This window comes from Chlorocebus sabaeus, chromosome X (assembly GCF_047675955.1).
Source record: "Chlorocebus sabaeus isolate Y175 chromosome X, mChlSab1.0.hap1, whole genome shotgun sequence".
Lineage (NCBI taxonomy): Eukaryota > Metazoa > Chordata > Mammalia > Primates > Cercopithecidae > Chlorocebus > Chlorocebus sabaeus.
The window spans coordinates 133,957,524-133,978,295 of NC_132933.1; the positions used below are offsets into that span (position 1 = coordinate 133,957,524).

The following is a 20,772-nucleotide window of genomic DNA, read 5'->3' on the forward strand; positions in this document are numbered from 1 at the left end:
CAATTTCTTATTATTCTAAGAATATTAATGGCAGGGCTTTTTGTTTTGGTTTATATATACCCTTTTTACTCTTTGAATGGTTTCCATGCCCCCAGGTCACTTTTTCCGGTTTGCTTAGGTTTCTGTCTTCCATGTGAGAGTCCTTCTTCCAATGCCCTGCTCCTCCTCACTTACCTGGTCATGAATGAGAATCTCCAAGCCCATGGGTGGGGCTTGTTGACTCGGAGTTATTTGATTTCCCAGAGATACTCTACAGTCTCTTAGTGGATTTCCTATTTCAAGGATTAGGATCTGGTTGCCTGGAGCTATATAGTTACTTATAATTCCCTTGAGGAATGTATCCAGGCCTTCAGATGTGCTAATCAGCAGCCCCCCTCTCTTCGAGTCCCTTCCTCTTTTACCCTCTTCTGAGTGACCCTCCAGTCTTCTGTCAGAGTGAGTGTGAGTGAGGTGCTCATCAAGCTGGGTGTAGTTGAAGCAGGTGTCCAGGGAGCTCACTGCTTCTCAAATAGCTTCTCTCCAACCTTCCTTGTTTTGGACACTCCTTCTAGGCCCCAGTTCCAGAAGCACATGGCGCAGCAGGCCCCAAGGACTTCTGATGAGCTTTGGGTGTAACTGACCAGCTCTCGGATTTCTCCACTGCAGACTTGGGAATTGGTTGCCTCGTATCAGCTGAATCACTTATCTTTCATCCATCAGCTTTCCCGCTTGTGAAATTCTGTTCCTGTGGTCGTCTTTCTTGTTTTTCTTCATTCTCAAGGATTTGTCTTTTTTAAAAAATATATACAGTCATGCACTACATAACTTTTGGTCAGTGGCAGACCATATATATGGCAGTGGTCCCCTAAGATTATAATGGAGCTGAAACCTTTCTGTCACCTAGTGATGTCGTAGCTGTGGTGACGTTGTAGCACCATGCACTGCTCACATGTTTGTGGTGATGCTGGTATCAACAAACCTCTTGCACTGCCAGTCGCATAAAAGTCTAGCACATACAATTATGTATGGTACATAATACTTGATAATAAGTAAGTATGTTGCTGGTTTGCGTATTTACTATACTATACTTTCATCATTATTTTAGAGTGTACTCCTTTTACTTATTAAAAAAAGTTAGCTGTAAAACAGCCACAGACAGGTTCTTCAGGAGGGATTACAGGAGAAAGCATTGTTATCTTAGGAGATGACAGTTCCATGTACGTTACTGCCCCTAAAGACCTTCCAGTGGGACAAGCTGTGGAGGTGGAAGACAGTGAAATGGATGATCCTGGCCCTGTAGAGTCCTAATGTATGTGTTTGTGTTTTCATTTTTTAAAAAAAAGTTTAAGAAGTAAAATTAAACAATAGATCAAAGCTTATAGAATAAGGACATAAAGAAAATATTTTTGTGGGCCAGCCGCGGTGGCTCATGCCTGTAATCCCAGCACTTTTGGAGGCCGAGGTGAGTGGATCAGGAGGTCAGGAGCTCCAGACCAACCTGGCCAACATGGTGAAACCCTGTCTCTACTAAAAACACAAAAATTAGCTGGGCGTGGAGGTGCGCGCCTATAATCCCAGCTACTCAGGAGGCTGAGGCAGTAGAATTGCTTGAATCCGGGAGGCGGAGGTTGCGGTGAGCCGAGATCGCCCCACTGCACTCCAGCCTGGGTGACAGGGTGAGACTCCATCTCAAAAAAAAAAAGAAAAAAAAATATTTTTGTACAGCTGTACAATCTGTGTTTTAAGCTGTTATTACAAAAGTCAAATTTTTAAAAATTTAGGTTTATAAAGTTACAGTAAGCTAAGTTTATTTAGTATTAAAGAACACTGTGTGATGAATTGAATGCAGTGTGAGTGTAGAGTATTTATGAAGTCTACAGCAGTGTCCAGTCATGTCCTAGGCCTTCACATTCACCCACCACTCACTTACCCAGTCACCCAGAGCAACTTCCAGTCCTGCAAACTCCGTTCATGGCAAGAGCCCTATAGAGGTGAACCACTTTTCATCTTATATACCATATTTCTTGCTCTGTCACCCAGGCTGAAGTGCAGTGCCATGATCAGGGCTTCCTGCAGCCTCAATCTCCTGAGCTCAAGCAATCCTTCTGCCTCAGCCCCCCAGTAGCTGGGACTATGGGCATGCACCACCACACCCAGCTCATTGTTTTTGTTTTGTTTTGTTTTGTTTTGTTTTGTTTTGTTTTTTGAGATGGAGTTTCGTTCTTGTTGCCCAGCCTGGAGTGCAATGGCATGATCTCAACTCACCATAACCTCTACCTCCTGGGTTCAAGTGATTCTCCTGCCTTAGCCTCCCCAGTAGCTGGGATTACAGGCATGTGCTATCACACCCAGCTAATTTTGTATTTTTAGTAGAGATGGGGTTTTGCCATGTTGGTCAGGCTGATCTTGAATTCCCAACCTCAGGTGATCCACCCGCCTCAGCCTCCCAAAGTGCTGGGATTACAGGCGTGAGCCACCACGCATGGCCTACCATTGTTTTTGTTTGTTTGTTTGTTTGTTTGTTTGTTTTAATTTTAGTAGGGATGAGGTCTCACTATGTTGCCCAGGCCAGTCTTGAACTCCTGAGCTCAAGAAATCCTCTTACCTCAGCCTCCCAAAGTGCTGGGATTACAGGCATGAGCCACCATGCCTGGCCTGTACCCTATTTCTACCATACCTTTTCTATGTTTAGACACACAAATACCATTGTGTTACAGTTACCTACAATATTCAGTACAGGAACATGCGTACAGTTTTATAGTCTAGGAGCAATAGCCTCTATCTAAACTACGTATGTAGTAGCCTATACCATCTAGGTTTCTGTAAGTACACTCTATGCTGTTCATTAGTGAGGAAATTGCCTAATGACACATTTCTCAGAATGTATCCGTGTCATTAAACAATGCATGACTGTATATATTTTCTATAATGTTAGTGGAGGATTGCAAGGAATTAAAATTACGATGTGTATTCAATTCACAAGTATAACCTGGAGGTCTATAAATGCCTTTTAAATATGCATTGTCTTTACCTTGAAAACTTCCTGTTCTCCTGAGATGACATGCTATAGCCTGGAAGACAGAGATGGCTTAATGAATAAATATCGATAATGATAATATCCAGAGGTGGTTGAAAAACAAGCCCTACTGCCCGGCAGTGGCAGAATGAAGTGCATACTGGACCGGAAGCCCAGACACCTTGATTATGGGAAGCCACCTTGGACAAATGGTCTACCCTCTCTGGGTCTCTCAGTTTCCTCATCCGAAAGAAAAAGAGGTCAGGCGAAATCACTTCTGAGCTTCTTTCCAGTCCTGGGATGTTATATCATTTTCCCTGAATTCCAGGAGGGAAAAGCGAAATCCAGTTCTCAAAGCAAGATCTATGCCCTGCTCACTTCTTATCCCCAGATTTAGCACATGAGGTAGCTACATGATAAATTCCTGTTGAAGCTAAATACGTGATCTTTCCTTCTGTTGGTTTGTGTTAGATAGGGAGCAGCCGCCATACTTCTCAAAAGAAGTATTGGCCGGGAATGGTGGCTCACGCCTGTAATCCCAGCTCTTTGGGAGACCAAGACTGGTGGATCACCTGAGGTCAGGAGCTCAAGACCAGCCTGACCAACATAGCGAAACCCTATCTCTACTGAAATATAAAAATTAGACCGGGCCTAGTGGCTTATGCCTGTATTCCCAGCACTTTGGGAGGCTGAGACGGGCAGATCAGCTGAGGTCAGGAGTTCGAGATCAGCCTGACCAACATGGCGAAACCCCGTCTCTACTAAAAATACAAAATTAGCTGGACGTGGTGGCGCATGCCTCTAATCCCAGCTACTCGGGAGGCTGAGGCAGGAGAATCACTTGAACCCGGGAGGCAGAGGTTGCAGTGAGTTGAGATCACACCAGTGCACTCCAGCCTGGGTGACAGAGTGAGACTCTGTCTCAAAAAAAAAAAAAAAAAAAGAAAAGGAGTATTTTATTGTTTTTCTTCCTCAGAATAACTGTCTTTATTCTTTTGTTTTCCAGTTGTTCCCATGACTTTGCCGACTAAAGTTCTAAGTGCCCACCGTAAATCACTGAATCTTGTTGATTCTCCTCAGCCACTCCTAGAAAAGGTAAAGTATATGGAACAGCGTTTTTTAAAAATATGGTGTTCTACAATGCAGGATTAGTCCCCAAACTCTTTCAAATGGCTAAACTCAAAAGAAACAGCATATTTCTCGATATCCGGGACCTTTTGGTTTAGAAGCTCCGGGCTTGGATGCGAACCCAATCACTTCATTGTCTGGAATCTGACTTGTATCAATATGTACACTGAATGTGATACAAACCTTTATATTTTGCCTGTAGAAAAAAAGGCTACTACCTTGCTACCTACTCATCAGAGTCTATGTAGCAACTAGAGGAAATAGCTCACCACCTAGCCCCGCCTAACTGTTTAGCCGGCCAAGGTGGGACTACTTGTGGAACAGGGAGCAGGACTCTGTTCCTAATGGCCTTTTTAAATTTTTCTTAGACAGGGTCTTGCTGTGTCACCCAGGCTGGAGTGTAGTGGTGTGATCACAGCTCACTGCAGCGTCAACCTCCAGGCTCAGGCGATCCTCCCACCTCAGCCTCCCACATAGTTGGGACTACCAGCGTGCGCCACCATGCCCGGCTAATTTTTGTATTTTTTGTAGAGACAGGGTTTTACCATGTTGCCCAGACTGGTCTGGAATTCCTGGGCTCAAGCAATCCTCTCACCTTAGCCTCCCAAAGTGCTGGGATTACAGGCGCAAGCCACTGTGCCTGGCTCCTAATGCTCTTAATGTAAGAAAAAACAGTGAAAGATTCCTTAGGATACTGTAGGAAAAAGATGGGCATAAAAAAATTTTTTAAATAAGATTCCTCAGGAGAATAAAATCTCAGGCTGTTCCATTAATTCCCACAATTTGTTATTTTATCCAGGACTCTTCCCTGATTCTACCCCACACAAATAGACTCAGTCCCTGTTGGAGAAGATTTTACCCTGATTTCAATTTTAGGTTAAAACATCCTTTTTGTGTTTGGTTTGCTTCCAAATAACTATACCATATATACGGCATGGTGCAGAAAGCAGGAATAGAGGAGCGCGAGGTCACCTCCAACCCCTCCTTAGCTCTTGTGAGGGCTTTTCGGCTCCATCTTGAAGCTGCTTGACACCAGGCAGATTAAAAAGAAAAAGCATACAAAGGTGATTAGCTTTCTGGGTACATGGGGATCTTCACAAGAGAGTGAAGTCTGAAGAAGCGGTCAAAGCAAGATGCTTTCCTACTTTTTAAACAAAGAGTGATACATTTGAGAAGCTAGGACAGGACAAGGAAAATCTGGCTAGAGGCGGTTACTAGGAGATATATAGGGGGCATGTAAAACTAGTGGAAGATAAGGGTTTCTTGGGTAAGTATATTTATACAGGTCCATTGCTGCCTCCAGTTCCTGGGCTCTGATGATATGGGCTCTTTTCGTGCCCTAGGAGTGTACCCCTCCCAGAGGCATCTTTATGGCTTGCTGCCTGCAGAGACAGGTCAGCTACCCCTTTCTGAAACTACAATTTTTCCAATGTTTTCAACTCAACACAGTCAATATACCAATCTGGCATATTTGGAGATAGCACATCCTTCACACCTTCAGCTCAATGAATGATCACCAAGCCAGTATACCTGGATCAGTGACCACCTTCTGTGCCCCCCTCCCATCTCTTTCTCCTTTTCTGGTCCAGAGATAACTGCTGTCATGATTCCTAACACCAGAGGTTAGTTCTGCTTGTCTGTGAACCTTCCATAAATAAAACTCACATATATTTTAACCTATTCAGTCCAGTCTTTTGCAAATGTTGACCAGCACAGTGATTCAATGATCAAAAATAGTAAAAGCCTATAAATAAAAAGGTACAAAAAGTCATTGAAAACTGGAGCACAGCACAGCAATAGAGTTCCAAGACCAGGTTGGTGTTTTACTTCTTGATCTTCCGAAAGTTCCATGCCTAGCCCGTCTCCCTGCTTTTGGGCTCTTATATGACCAGGTTCCTGAAAGTGACTTCCAGTGGCCCAGAGATGACCATGGTGACGTGGACTGTGAGAAGCTGGTTGAGCAGCTAAAAGATTGTTCGAACCTACAGGACCAAGCAGACATTCTGTACATTCTTTATGTCATAAAGTAAGTGTCTTAGTCCATTCAGGCAGTTACAACAAAATACCATGAACAGGTTGGCTTAGGAACAGCAGAAATGTATTTCTCACAGTTCCGGAGGCTGGGAAGTTCAAACTCAAGGCCGATTTGATGTCTGGGAAGGCCTGCTTTTTCATAGATGGCGTCTTCTCATTGCATCCTCACATGGTGGAAGGGGCGAGTGAGCTCTCTGGCGTCGTTTTTATAAGGGCAGTCACCTCCTTCAGGAGGGCTCTGCCCCATGACCTGATGACCTCCCAAATTCCCCACCTCCTAATGTCATCATTGTGGGGGTTAAGATTTCAACATAGGAATAAGGGGAAAACAGACATTCAAGTTGTAGCAGTAAGTTTATGGTCTTTACTAGGCTAAGCTTTCTCAGTTCTCCTTAATTTTTTCCCTAGTATTCTTGGCCTTCTAGCCAGCCCAGGTCATGATTATATTCACCCCAGTTACCCAGGATCACCAGGAATGAGACTTCCATCCCCTTCTCTGCATACTGATGCTGGTCCCCCAGGATGAGAAGGTTATGTGAGGCCAGGAGGCCACCACATCCTGATGTTAGGCTTCTGTTTCAAAGGATATAGGGGACCTTTGGTGGGACGTAACCCTCTTAAGTGAGACTTACAGGCACTGGGAGAGCCCAAGCGCTTTGCAAAATGCACAGTGATCTATTCCTTTTCCCAGTCTTTAAACATTCTGGACCATATTTCTGAGTTTTTCTACCTCTTGGCAGGGGTCCCAGCTGGGACACAAATCTCTCTGGACAGCACAGGGTCACCGTTCAAAACCTTCTCAGCGAGCTCTATGGGAAAGCCGGCTTGAACCAGGAGTGGGGTCTGATTCGCTACATCTCAGGCCTGCTCAGGAAGAAAGTGGAGGTCCTGGCTGAGGTCAGTGTGACTGTGCCGGCTGCACATGTGTGCTCACTAGCTTGTGTCCCCTTCTTCCCCTTCCAGTCTCCCAGTTGTACCTCTTACTTGCGAAGGAGTCCCATTCTTTAACCCACAGGTGGAGCGGGCCCTTCTCTCCTGCCTGCCCGCTGCTCCGGGAAGGTGAGCAGAGGGAAGAAAATGCAAGTGGATTGGTTTTGTTCTTTCTTAGCTACGGAAAAAGGCTTGCCGGGAAATCAAATGAAAGTGCTCTGTGGCCTGGCAGCCTCTTAGAGCTCTTTTTTTTACACATCCACAGTATTAATATTTATAACCCCAAGGCCAGGCAAAATCCAGAGCCGCTTTCTAAGACACTCGAGTTCAGTGTCGTGATGGTAAGATGATGGCATTTATTAGATGTGAATAATGGGGAAACGGGTAATTTAGGAATTGAATATGGTTATTAACTCTTACCATCAGTATCTTCGGACTCATTCCTGTCTCATTTGATAGCAGGGAGTCCAATGTGTTTGCTACAGTGGATGGGCATTAAATGCCCACTGACAGGCCCTGCAGAGCCAGGCCTGGGGGCACACATTGGAGACAGAGACCACAGACACCCAGCCCTGCCTGGGTTGCTTAGTCTGGGGTCTAGGTATGAATTTTTCAAATCAAGGGCAACATGGGTCATAAAGTTAAGGTAAATGTACGATCTGATTGGCATTGTCTCCTCCCCACCCTCCATCGTCTTTACCAATCTCTTTTGCGCTCTGCCTCTCACCCTTCCTCCTAACTGCGAAGGCCTGCACAGACCTGCTGTCGCACCAGAAGCAGCTCACCGTGGGCCTGCCGCCCGAGCCCCGGGAGAAGATCATCTCTGCGTAAGTTGTCAGCCTTGAGGACCTCAGGTTTGCCGGGGAGCCATGGGGAAAACATCAGCACTTCCCAATGTTTGGAGGAGGGGCTTTTTAAAGACACTCTGTCACATGGATGCATCTAGCACAGAAAATAAGGGTGTTCTGTGGAGGGTGAGGAGGCACTGTCTCAAGACACCTCATCATGTTTGTGACACAATGCTCCTTCCTAGGCCCCTTCCCCCGGAGGAGCTCACAAAACTCATCTATGAGGCCAGCGGGCAGGACATCAGCATCGCCGTCCTCACGCAGGTCTGAGGCTGGTGTGGGAGGGGCCGGGCCACAGCCTTTCTCAGAGTGGAGGGGATTCTTCAGCCACTCACCCTGTCTCTGAAACCCTATTTCCGTGTGTGTCTGCCTCAGGAGATTGTGGTTTACCTGGCCATGTATGTCAGGGCGCAGCCCAGCCTCTTTGTGGAAATGCTGAGACTCCGGATTGGACTGATCATTCAGGTGATGGCCACGGAGCTGGCGCGGAGCCTGAACTGCTCAGGTGAGATGCCCGCAGCTCCTGCAGCTCCCGCCGCACCCCACCCCAGCCACCAGGCCACGGCCTCCATTCTCAGGGGAAGCCCTGCTTAGGTTATCTCGAACTCAGCATCCAAGCCTGTGGCAAGCTCGGGCTTTACCAGCTTCTCTCATTTAGATGGAACTCCCTTCCATGTGGCACAGAGCTGAAGTTCGTAAGTCAGGGAGAATGGGGCTCTGGTGATGTTTACCATTACAGCCTCAAAGGCGATGTGGAATCTTCTGCCCCGTACCTGACATCTAAGCTCCTTCCTGGATGCCCTTGCTATGAGATGTCACCCCTATTTTATAACACCTTCACGGGGAGAAACCCTACCAATTTGAATATAAAAATCCATCATGAGATATCCAACGTTGGGGATCAAACACTGTGAAAAATCATGTGTCTGAGAATTAAGCAGATTCATGATTTAAACAGCAGCATTTAGAATCCCCACGGAACAGTGCATTTCAGCCCCCAAAGCAATAGTGAGGTTCTCCTGAACAGGGGGACCTGCCATGGCATCTGCTGTCACCTCCCTCCCCAACCAGGTCCACCTGACCCTACCTTTACCCGCCACCAGCCCTGTGTCTGGGACACTTACAAGATATTTGTTTTTAGGAGAAGAGGCTTCTGAAAGTTTAATGAACCTCAGCCCTTTCGATATGAAAAATCTCCTGCACCACATTCTAAGTGGGAAAGAGTTTGGCGTTGAAAGAAGTGGTAAGTCCCATGCTCCTGTTAGTGTCTTCAGGGAGATGCCTCCTTTACATGCAGCAGACATTAGAACCAGCGCTGTGGGGCATAGCGAATGTGGGAAGGGAAGGCTCCTACCTGAAGAAGATGGACAGAGTCCTAGGCTCTAGCTTCCTGCTTTGGGGGCTTTGGGACTCGCTCGCAGTGTGCTGGGCGAGCTTTTCTTGCCCAGGTTGGCACAGCATGTGGGTGTGGTATACCGCCTCCTGTAGCCGTAAGCACCTGGTACCATCCCTTATGCAAAAGTGTTGGCCAGGCATGGTGGCTCACGCTTGTAATCCCAGCATTTTGGGAGGCCGAGGTGGGCAGATCATGAGGTCAGGAGTTCGAGACCAGCCTGACCAACGTGGTGAAACCCCATCTCTACTAAAAATACAAAAAAAATTAGGTGTGGTGGCGCACGCCTGTAAGCCCAGGTACTCAGGAGGCTGAGGCAGGAGAATCACTTCAACCCGGGAGGCGGAGGTTGCAGTGAGCTGAGATTGTGCCACTGCACTCCAGCCTGGGTGACAGCAAGACTCCGTCTCAAAAAAAAAAAAAGTGTTAGAAGTGTGGGGGACCCTGAGTGCCAGGATGAAAGGGCTGTCCTTTCATACCACCTGAGCATCCTGGCCTTTGGGTAAAAACATTCTCAACCTGGCCTCACATCACCCTCCACAGCGCGGGGAGGAGACCCCTCTGTGACCTCACAGCGTGCTCGAGCTCACTTATTTTGCTTTGTCCTGCCTCGCTCACTCTGTTTTTATCTGAACCGGAACCCTGCTTGCAGTGCTGGGAAACATAATCACCCAAGTCCTGGCGTGATTCTTGTTCTCAAATGTTCCCTAATTATAATTGAAGCAATTATCATTTCTCCTCCTCATAAAAAAGCTAAATGATTTGCAGGCACGTTGGTGAATTTATTTCATCAAGCCAAAGAAATGCACTGTGGGTTATCATTCCTTTTATTTAATAAGAAGGACATTGGGTACTTTGTATGTTTCCTGAGCATGTGCCGGCCGCAAACAAAGACAGCATCGTGCAATCAGATGTGTTTTGGTGGTTTTTCTCCTTTCCTGAAGGAGGGATGCTTAAAATGCTTTTGCAAAAGTAATTTCCAGTTCTTTCCAAGGCAGAGTCCTTGAAATGGTAATGTATGAGATAAATATTTAATGTGTTCTGCTCATCATTACAGTATTCATGGCTTGACACAGATAATTACTAAAAATTTGTCATTAGATGTACAGCTATAGATACTATGAAACTAGGAACTGAGTAATGTCATCTGAAAGCCATAAAAATATGTGTGATTGCAAGCAAGAACAGAAGACATGCTGTCTTTTTAACATATAACATCATTTGTTAGCTGTCCTTTGTAATTGTTCAATTTTTGTAAATTAGGAAGCCCAAATAGGCTTAGAATTTTGATTAAATCCTGAGATGTCTGAGATAAATGTTTCCAGCGAACACCCACCCCAGACAGCCCCTCTTGTAGCTTCCTGGCCTTTGGTTTGGATAAAAACATTCTCAACCCGGCCTCACATCACCCTCCACAGCGCGGGGAGGAGACCCCTCTGTGACCTCACAGCATCCTCGAGCTCACTTATTTTGCTTTGTCCTGCCTCGCTCACTCTGTTTTCCACTTTCTCCTTCTGTTTTCCACTTTCCTGGGTCTGTCCTTCCTCTCCAGCTCATCACTGAGTCTCCCTTGTGGGCTCCTGCCTCTCTGCTGTCCTTTAAATGTTCTTGTCCCCAGGTTCCTTGTTTGTTACTACTCCTCCTGGACAGTGCCTCCACTCCCATGGCTCCATTGGGGTCAGGTGGGATGGTGAGGCTTGCAGAGGATGCTGCCCGAGGAGGTGACCTTTGAGCTGGGCCTGGCTTGCCAGCACAGGCAGATGCCCAGTGCAGTGCAGGTGGCCGGGAGTTGAAGGGAAGCGGGGCTCCAGTTGGTAGAGTTTCAGGTGATGCTGGGAGGACTGTTTGGCCTTTGTCCTGAAGACAGCTAGACCTGGGAGGCTTTGGAGTGGGCAGTGATACGATCACACTTGCCTTTTAGAATGATTGCTGTGACCACAGCACAGAGGCCAGGCTTGTGGGAGGTGGGGCTGGGAACAGGTTTGAGTCCCAAGGCTGGTGCGATAGGTTGGGAGTGAGAGGTGGTGGCCTGATGCATTGCATCAGTGGCCTCTGGTTGCCTCCACCTCCAGCCCCTGGCAGCCTGACTTTCCTAGCACTTCCCCCTCCAGCCCAAGGCCCTCCTCCAGCTGCCACCTTCATTTCATTTGGCACCTCGCCCTCAGGCCTGGGCATGGGCTCTCCTCCAGGCACTGCTGCGGCACTGAATTCTGCATTCACACCTGCACCTGCTGCCCAGACAGGGCCTGGCACCAGGAGGCCCCTCTGGATCACCCAGCCCATGGCCACAGCTGCCCGGGGTGCCAGCCCTTCAGGGGCCCACAGCAGTTTTGTCATTTCCCAGGGGCATTCCAAGAGTCACACGGGACTGGGGACAGAGCCCAGCAAGGTCCATGTGGGTCCTATACATTAGTCATGACGAACCCTTTAGAAAAATATTAATATAAATAGGATTGGGGATATCGTTGACCAGTCAACACTCACCAGATCAAACTCCATGCGGTCATGAAACATGATATGATAGAATATTTTATGCCAGAGAGAGATATTCACGATATAATTACAAAAAGGCAGATCACAGAACCATACTTATGTCCACAGAATGTATGTATCCATCTCATGTTTCTATATCTATACATATGTATGTGATGATTCTGTTTTGTTAAAAACATACACAGTCACAGGGAAAAAAAACTGGAAGGCTCATGACTAAAATGACAAGAGATGTTAGTTCTAGCTTCTGTGGTTCAGTGGTCTCAGTTTCCTACAAGGAAGGTGTGCTTTGGGGTTTTTTTAAATTTTTATTTATTTATTTCTAATTAAATATAGATATGAGGTCTCACCATGCTGCCCAGGCTGGTCTTGAACTCCTGGGCTCAAGCAGTCTTCCCACCTCGGCCTCCCAAAGTGCTGGGATTACAGGTGTGAGCCACTGTGCCTGGCCTCGGGTATGTTTTTTGGGTTTTTTTTTTTTTTTTTTTTTTTTTTTTTTTTTTTTTTTGAGATGGAGTTTGGCTCTTGTTGCCAGGCTGGGATGCAATAGCATGATCTCAGCTAACCACAACCTCCGTCTCCCAGGTTCAAGGGATTCTCCTGCCTCGACCTCCCAAGTAGCTGGGATTAGAGGTGTGTGCCACCACACCCAGCTAATTTTGTATTTTTAGTGGAGATGGGGTTTCTCCATGTTGGTCAGGCTGGTCTGGAACTCCCAACCTCAGGTGATCTGCCCGCCTCGCCCTCCCAAAATGCTGGAATTACAGGTGTGAGCCACCACACCCAGCCGGGTATTTTTTTTTAGAATAATTTTTACTTATCCAAAAGCAAGGCTGGGCATGGTGGTTCATGCCTGTAATCCCAGCACTTTGGGAGGCTGAGGCAGGCAGATCGCTTGAGCCCAGGAGCTCAAGACCAGCCTGGGCAACATGGCAAAACCCTGTCTTCACAGAACATACAAAAATTAGCCAGGTGTGGTGGCACACGCCTGTGGTCCTAGCTACTTGGGAGGCTGAAGCAGAAGGATCTCTTGAGCCCAGGAGGCAGAGGTTGCAGTGAGCCAAGATCGCGCACTCCAGCCTCAGGAACAGAGCAAGACTCTGTCTCGGGCTGGGTGCGGTGGCTCAAGCCTGTAATCCCAGCACTTTGGGAGGCCAAGATGGGCGGATCACAAGGTCAGGAGATCGAGACCATCCTGGCTAACACGGTGAAACCCCGTCTCTACTAAAAAATACAAAAAACTAGCCGGGCGAGGTGGCGGGCGCCTATAGTCCCAGCTACTGGGGAGGCTGAGGCAGGAGAATGGCTTAAACCCGGGAGGCGGAGCTTGCAGTGAGCCGAGATCCGGCCACTGCACTCCACCCTGGGCGACAGAGCCAGACTCCGTCTCAAAAAAAAAAGACTCTGTCTCAAAAAAAATAAAAAAACATGACTGGGTGCGGTGGCTCACACCTGTATTCTCAGCAGTTTGGGAGGCCGATGTGAGCGGATCACAACAAGGTCAGGAGTTTCAGACCAGCCTGGCCAATGTGGTGACACCCCGTCTCTACTAAAAATACAGAAATTAGCCAGGTGTGATGGCGGGCTCCTGTAATCCCAGCTACTCAGGAGGCTGAGGCAGGAGAATTGCTTGAACCCAGGAGGCGGAGGTTGCAGTGAGCTGAGATTGCGCCACTGCACTCCAGCCTGGGTGACAGAGTGAGACTCCATCTCGAAAAAAATATATATATTTCACTGTGTAAGGTGCTTCCTGGCCACTGTGTTGTAATGGTGCTTAAGTACTCTGCACATTTCCGTTTACTCCTTTAAGAGCTGAATGCTGCACCTGTGCTGCTCTCGGTGCTGCAGACACAGCACTGGCCAAGCAGAGAAGGCCCTCATTGTCAAGTAGGGAAGACGGGCAGATCCTCCCTCGGGGTGGATGCTGTAGAGTTCCTAAGAACCACATGTGTATGTTTCCCACCCAGTGCGCCCTATCCACTCCTCCACATCCAGCCCTGCCATCTCCATCCACGAGGTGGGCCATACTGGAGTCACCAAAACTGAGAGGAGTGGCATTAACAGACTGAGGAGTGAAATGAAACAGGTAAGAACACCTTGGTGGCAGCGAGGGGCGAGTGGTGGTCTCCCTACCTGGGCTCACCCCAGAAAGCAACAGAAACCTAGGGCATGAGGCTATAGCCCACTGTCTGGAGTGGGAGGTCCCTTCTGTCTGGGATCTGAACACACCCGTCCCCAGATAGATATCCCAGAGCCGCTCATGTGCACCCTCACCCACTCATCCTTAACGTGATGTTCTCATGAATGTTCCAGAAAATACCCTTGTCCATGTTTGCCTCTGTTCCTGAGAACCACTCTTTGGAGTGGGCCACAGCCATTGAAAAAGTAGAGTCATGCAAAAAGTCACCAAATCATCTATGTCCTTCAAATGAAATAGCAAGAGGGCTCTGGAAATAGACCAGAATGCCCTTGATACTTGGATTCTCCACCAGCCACAGGGGTCTTTTTTTTAGTTCACCTTTAATTCCCGGTAAAAAAAATCCTTTTGAACTGACCGCACAGGGCCGCAGCTGAACATCGCAGTCTTAACGTGCCAGGTGCTGTGCTAGGCCTTGCCCGGGATCCATGCTGGGAAAGAGTTTTCCTCTGACCATGAGAAATGCACTCGAATTTTCTACTCTATTTTAAATGCTGGTCGTGACCCACTAAATCGAGTCCATAATGCACTCATGGGTCACCGCCTGCGGTTTGATCAACACGGCCCTGGATTAAGAGAGGGCCATAGAAGAAGCACGTGTTCTTGACTCAAAACTGGTTTTGATTTCCTGATGTATTTTTGCTTTCAGATGACTAGGCGGTTTAGTGCTGATGAACAGGTGACACCCCTTTGCCTTGTTCGTCCTTTACTTCCTGTTCTTTCTGGCTTGAATGTGGAAAGCAAGGCTGTGACTCCGCAGCTTGGGGATGTGTGGAGGGCGGCTCTACCCGGCAAATGGGCTGGGGCAGAGGCAGAGAGCAGGACTCGGGGCCGGAGAGATGACCTTGCCCCATGCCTTTACAAATAATCTGTTTCTCAAATTCTTGGGCTTTGTAGGGTACTGTGTGAAAGAGATCATCCGGGCTCTGCCTCAGTGAGAGTTTCTATTCAAAAAGAGGGAACTAAATAGGGGGAAATGCGGTCATTGGTTATATCAGTAGAAAGAATGCTGCTATTCCTGTCCTCAGATCGCCTGGGGGTACTTAACCCTGAAAGGAAAAACATGTAAGGATGCTCTTCTTTTATATCACCCTGGTGACATATGTTCTCCTCCCCCCTCTGGAAAACTGGAGTCGTATTTCTAATATTTTGATGTGTATTACCACAAGAGCCTAGAGGAGACATCTTAATGACATGTAAAGGCCGATTCCACATGTTGTCCAGAGGTAAAACATGCTTTAATCTCTCCTAATTTATGCTGTTTCCAAGTAAGGAACCGGCTTTCCAAACATCTTCCCTTGCCAGCCACTCGGTGGCACCGTCCCTCTGTCCCCACATCCCGACGGCCTGACCGTGGGCGAATCTGAGTGGTTCCTTCTGCCTCCATTTCATGCTGTTCTTGTGTGTTACGGAGGCGAAGTGATCACCTCTGTTCTTTGCTGGGCTTAGAGTCACCTAGCTAGTACAAACTTTGTGTTTGACCACTTATGTCAAGGAACATATTCTTTGTTCAAAAAATGTAATAGGTGTTAGGGTATTTTCAATTTCTAGTCTCTTTTGCAAGAATACCGTGTAGATAGCACACTGTACCTTTGCAAATTAAGGGTACATTCTAGATTTTTAGACGAGGAAATACTTATTTGGCCAAAGGTATCAGCCTGATCATATTCGTTCATTTAATGAATATCTACTGAATGTCTGTTAGGTGCAGCATGTTAGTGTCAGCATAGGTATTTGGTTCATTTGTAGATTTTCACAATTCTTAAAATATGAGCATTTCATGGCTATGAGTTTGGAAAATAAATTGTGTCCTAACTTGATGATGCACCCTCCACATACGACGGGGACATTTAATATTTACGTTCAATGGCAACAGTTCGTGGGGTTTTTTTTGTTTTTGTTTTGTTGTTTTTTGTTGTTGTTTTTTTTTTTTTTTTTGAGACGGAGTCTCGCTCTGTCGCCCAGGGTGGAGTGCAGTGGCGCGATCACAGCTCACTGCAAGCTCCGCCTCCTGGGTTTACGCCATTCTCCTGCCTCAGCCTCCCGAGTAGCTGGGACTACAGGCGCCCGCCACCTCGCCCGGCTAGTTTTTTGTATTTTTTAGTAGAGACGGGGTTTCACCGTGTTAACCAGGATGGTCTCGATCTTTTGACCTCATGATCCGCCTGTCTCGGCCTCCCAAAGTGCTGGGATTACAGGCTTGAGCCACTGCGCCCGGCCAACAGTTCATGTTTTTAAAAAGAGCAGTTAGCAAGTTTCATGTGGAGTCGAAGCCCAGAGCGGCACTTGCAGGTGCCCCTGCACCTGAGCTTGCCTATGTATGTTGCTGTTGGACCTTCTCTGCGCCCGTATTCTCTGCTGCTGCTTTCTGTGGGTGTTTTGGATGCTGCTCCATGACCCTCCTCTCTGCTGTGTCTCTTGGTGTCATTGCTGTCAACTGAGTGGATTCTTTTTGTTTTGTAGTTCTTTTCTGTGGGCCAGGCCGTGTCCAGCAGTGCGCATTCCTCCAAGTCTGCGGTAACAGTGCCTCGGGATCCTTGTGTCCGTCCCTGCTCCTCTTCGCGTCCTTCCTTGTGCTCCCACCTCATGCCCAACTTCTGAGGATTCGAGCAGGGCTGAAGTGTTTTTAGAGGGATGCTCACAGGCTCCTCCAACTGGAATTCTGAGGAGGGTAGAAAGGTGGCCCCAAAGTGCTTGCAATGAGCTTTGTTCTCTGCCTGTGTTCCTCGGCACAGTGTGGGTGAGGAGTGTCCTTCTCACCAATTCCCAGAGCTTCTGAAAACTTCGGGGCATTAGTTCCATGCCTCTTTATGGAGCCAGGATGGTGAACCCTTGCCCGCACATGCCGACTAGCACTCTGCACCCGCCATGCCCCAGATCCCGTGTAGGGCTCGGATTGTGCTCACCGCAGAGCAGAGGCTGAGTCTTCCTCCTGCAACTGGAGGGCCCAGATCAGCTGAGTCATTGAGGAGTGCAGCTGTAATTACCTTTATTTGTGTCTAATTGTTGCCTTAAGTGGCAGTAATGAGCCCAATGGAATAACCCAGCCGAACTGCCTTTTCAAAATAAGATCTGTTGAAATCCAAGTGCTGCAGAAAGGAGAGCTCCGCCTCCTGCCCTGCTAGCACACTTCAGGATTTCACTTTAACCCTTTACATCTGACTGTGCGCATCGAGAGATGAAAGTGCCAGATAGTCCCAGGCAAAGAAATGTGTGAGCGTGAAGGTTATCCCTTCTCGACCCGGAGGTCTCGCAGCTAGAAGCCCCGCAGGGCAAGACAGAAGGCTGGGAGCTCTGCTGCAGGGAGGAGATGGACCCCCACCCAGAGGCCCCCCCCAGCCGCGGTGAGCCTCTCAGACAGTGCTCCCCTCTGGAGCCTGAATCAGTCTAGCCAACGTTGAGGTGGGAAGGAGATGGCGCCCTCTTCCCTCACTTCGGCAAAGTCAGCCCCAGTTCAGAGGCAGCCATTGCCCCAAATTAAGATAAAGCCCAGTGCCAAGAACAGGGAAAGCAGGAAGTGGGACTGCAAAGGATGGGTGGATGGACCCTGATCTGCGAGGCCCCTACCACTAAATGTGGGCTTCACTGTTTGTCTTCCCTCGTGTCATGTGTTACCTTCTCTGTGGTGCCTGTCCTGTGGAAAGGTGACCGTCACTTCTCTGTGGCACTGCAGCAATGAAGTGGGCATTATGGAGTTTGTCTCCCTGGGCCACGGGCGCCTGCTCCGAGGGTCCGTTGTCATGCTCAAAGCTCTCCCACTGCAGTGGCACAGGCGCCACATGCGGGTGACAGCTGCCCCTTATGGACACTTAGCACGCGCCAGATATGCCTCAGTGTCTCCATGTGGCGAAGGCTTCCAGGCAGCTCTCTAAAGGACGCCCGACTGTGTCCCCACTGTGCCGATGAGACTGAGGCCCAGAACCAGTGTTCATGGCAGGGCCAGACGGCCTCGGGTGTGTCCTTGGCATTGCTGGCATTGAGTGGGGATTAGCGCTTCGGCAGTCTGACCCCCGAGCCCGTGCCTGCCCTGCTCAGCCTCCTCCCTGTGGGTTCTAGCTTTGGAGGCAGGACTGCCTCTCAGGGGGTCTGGTCAGAGTGCAACATGGAATGGAGTGATCGACCCAAAGTGTGCGAGTTATCTCGCATCAGGAAACAAGCAAGGTGGACTGGAGGAACCGTGTTCCTCTCTGGCGAGTGGTGGTCTGCCATTTGTGCCTAGGTCGCAGGGCCACCCTTCGTGATGGCGCACTTTCCCTGGGGCACCTGCTGCGTGGCTTCTGAGGCTCCAAGCTGTCTGTCTTGCAGAGGTCCAGCACCCCATCCTCGCCCACTGGCACGTCATCCTCAGACTCGGGAGGACATCACATCGGCTGGGGGGAGCGGCAGGGCCAGTGGCTGCGCAGGAGAAGGCTGGACGGGGCCATCAACAGGGTCCCCGTGGGATTCTACCAGAGGGTGTGGAAGATCCTCCAGAAGGTGAGCTTGGGAAAGTGAACCGTTCCCATACTGCCCTGGCAAGGCATAGTGGCACCTCCAGGCAAGCAAACACACAGCCCTGAGGATGGCTTCTCTGTCTCAGTGCTGTTGGCACCTGGGGCCGAGGCATGCTGTACTAGGGGGCCTGTACGTGGTAGGATGTCTACAGCATCCCTGGCCTCTCCCCCCCCCCCCACCCCCGTGTGACAACTAAAAGTGTCTCCAGGCATTATCAAATGTCCCATGGGAGGCAGATCACCCTGGTTGAGAACCACAGCAAGTAAGACAAGGTGGCAGTCTAGGTTGTGGTTGTGTGGGACCAACTTGGACGTATTTAGGAACATAGAAGAATGGGGAAAGGCTGGGAGGCTTCAGATGAAAACCCCATAACACAGAGCAGCCCCCACAGGCCTGGAACCTGGAATGACAGTTCAGGAGGGGCCTGGAGTAGGCCAGCCCTCCAGCCTCCTGCACGTCCAGGCAGTAGTGTCCCTGCTGTTCAGCCATGTGACTGAGCCCCACCCTCCCAAGGTACCTGCTACGTTCAGTCCCAAAGCGTACAGAGGTGGAGATCTTCCAGTCTGGCCCCAGGTCCTGTGTGCCCTGAAGGCACGCGCTCTCTCACACCCTGGGGCCCCCACTCCCCTCAGCCAGCCAGCTGTTGCGTTTCCCATCTGCCTGGGGCCCTTCCCATCTCCCCAGCGGTTGTCCTTGGGAACAGTGCCTGTACCTGAGCGTAGAGCGCCTCCCTGAGCACCTGCTTTCGAGGGGGCAGCATTTTCTGTACCCACACATTGTCTCCCTTCTGCATCGGTCCCAGAGTTTGTGCAGCTCCCTGGGCTGCACCAGGCCCTGCCTGTCTTTTCCCTTGAATGGAGGGATAGTATGCCGCGCTGAAAAGCTGTGCAAACCAGGACATTTTCCCCCCAGAACTATGTTTTAGTTCATTTCACAGTGGGAGAGGAGAAAACATTATCCCAGTGACAGCATACAACAGCCCCCTTCCCAAAGCCATGGCACCGCTTGCTCCAGGTTGTTTCTGTAACAAGGGCCCCTGTGCTTCATGGGGCCCAAGGTATTCCTCACGGCCACCGCAGAGGACTCTGAGCAGCTGGACTCCCGGGACCCAGGCAGGAGCCTGCAGGGGCTCATGGTGCTTATTTCATTTCCTGCCTCTCTTAAGGGGGTGGGAGTGTCCATTGCTTTTCTGCCCTCAGTGTACCAGGGATGCTGCTGACCGGGGCACTGGGATTTAGAAGGTGGCCAGTTAGACTAGAACAAGCTGTTCCTAGAAAATTTCCCCACTCTTCCTGGGGCATCACATGCTTCCGCTTGGACTTACTGGCCCAATACCAAGACACTTCTATTATGAAAAAGCATTTTGTGTTGAGCTGGCACTCGGTATTTATATACATGGGTGTGCATGTGCATGTGCTGGAGGCTTTTGTGATTGGTGCTTATTATAGAAATCTCAAAAATAGATGCCTGCAAAGGCACAGAAGCATCCCCTCCCCAGCAGGAGCCATGAAAATCCCCCTTTATTATGGCACCAAAGGGGACTTGCAGCCGCCAGGGCCTGGTTGCCAACTACAATGTGGAGCCTCCCAGGAGGACTCGGCAGCCCCCTAGGGCATTGTTCAGGGGAGATCTGAAAGATGCCTGCTGGGTTCCCTAGAATTGTTCCATCGAAAACACAGCCTGTGGGCAGCGAGAACAAGCTCTCTAAAAATAACTCTGACAGTCTGGCGTGTCCCAGCCCTCATATGGGTTTCCAGGGCCGAGGGGGCTGTGTGTGCACATGCATGTGCTTATCCCATTCTGGAATCTGACTGAAACGCTCTGTGTTCTGCCTCCAGTGCCACGGTCTCTCCATCGATGGTTACGTCCTCCCATCCTCGACGACCCGAGAGGTACGATGAGAAAAACGCAGACGCGGGCCCCTCTGTGGGTTCACAGAAAGGGCTTCATTGCATGGACTCTGACCTCTTTTGCTCCTTTCGGCTCTTTCTAACTGACAGGCCAGGTGTAGCTCTGAGCTGTCTAACCACTTCACCCTTATACTTGGCAAAATGTCTTCCCTGCATTTATAGGCATCAGCCTTTTTCTTCACCTGAGACTCAGCATTTCTGGGCTAGCAAGCTCTTTTCATTTGCCAGACACCCCTTAGAACCCTGTTGAAAGAAAGGAGCCTATCTCCATGCCAGCCTGGCCTACACCACAGGCAGCCTTCTCGGCCCAACTAAAAACAGTCATCGTCCCTAGGTGATTTGTCATTCTT

At 49.1% G+C, this 20,772-nt stretch overlaps 1 protein-coding gene across 6 annotated transcripts in view; it reads left to right on the plus strand.

The window, feature by feature from the left end:
* Positions 1-20,772, plus strand: part of PHKA2 (phosphorylase kinase regulatory subunit alpha 2) — a 90,514-nt gene that overhangs the window by 67,996 nt on the left and 1,746 nt on the right. The window contains exons 20-31 of one of the 6 annotated variants that reach the window (XM_007991211.3): positions 4,002-4,090; positions 6,016-6,149; positions 6,898-7,054; positions 7,835-7,914; positions 8,121-8,199; positions 8,311-8,440; positions 9,077-9,178; positions 13,789-13,907; positions 14,668-14,697; positions 16,482-16,535; positions 18,324-18,494; positions 20,351-20,404. In XM_007991211.3, coding sequence (XP_007989402.2) covers positions 4,002-4,090; positions 6,016-6,149; positions 6,898-7,054; positions 7,835-7,914; positions 8,121-8,199; positions 8,311-8,440; positions 9,077-9,178; positions 13,789-13,907; positions 14,668-14,697; positions 16,482-16,535; positions 18,324-18,494; positions 20,351-20,404 — 1,199 coding nt within the window. Of the gene's footprint in view, positions 1-4,001; positions 4,091-6,015; positions 6,150-6,897; positions 7,055-7,834; positions 7,915-8,120; positions 8,200-8,310; positions 8,441-9,076; positions 9,179-13,788; positions 13,908-14,667; positions 14,698-15,046; positions 15,245-16,481; positions 16,536-18,323; positions 18,495-20,350; positions 20,405-20,772 lie in introns of those variants that run through there. The other 5 variants (XR_496978.3, XR_496977.3, XM_007991212.3 and 2 more) reach the window with 5 other exon arrangements.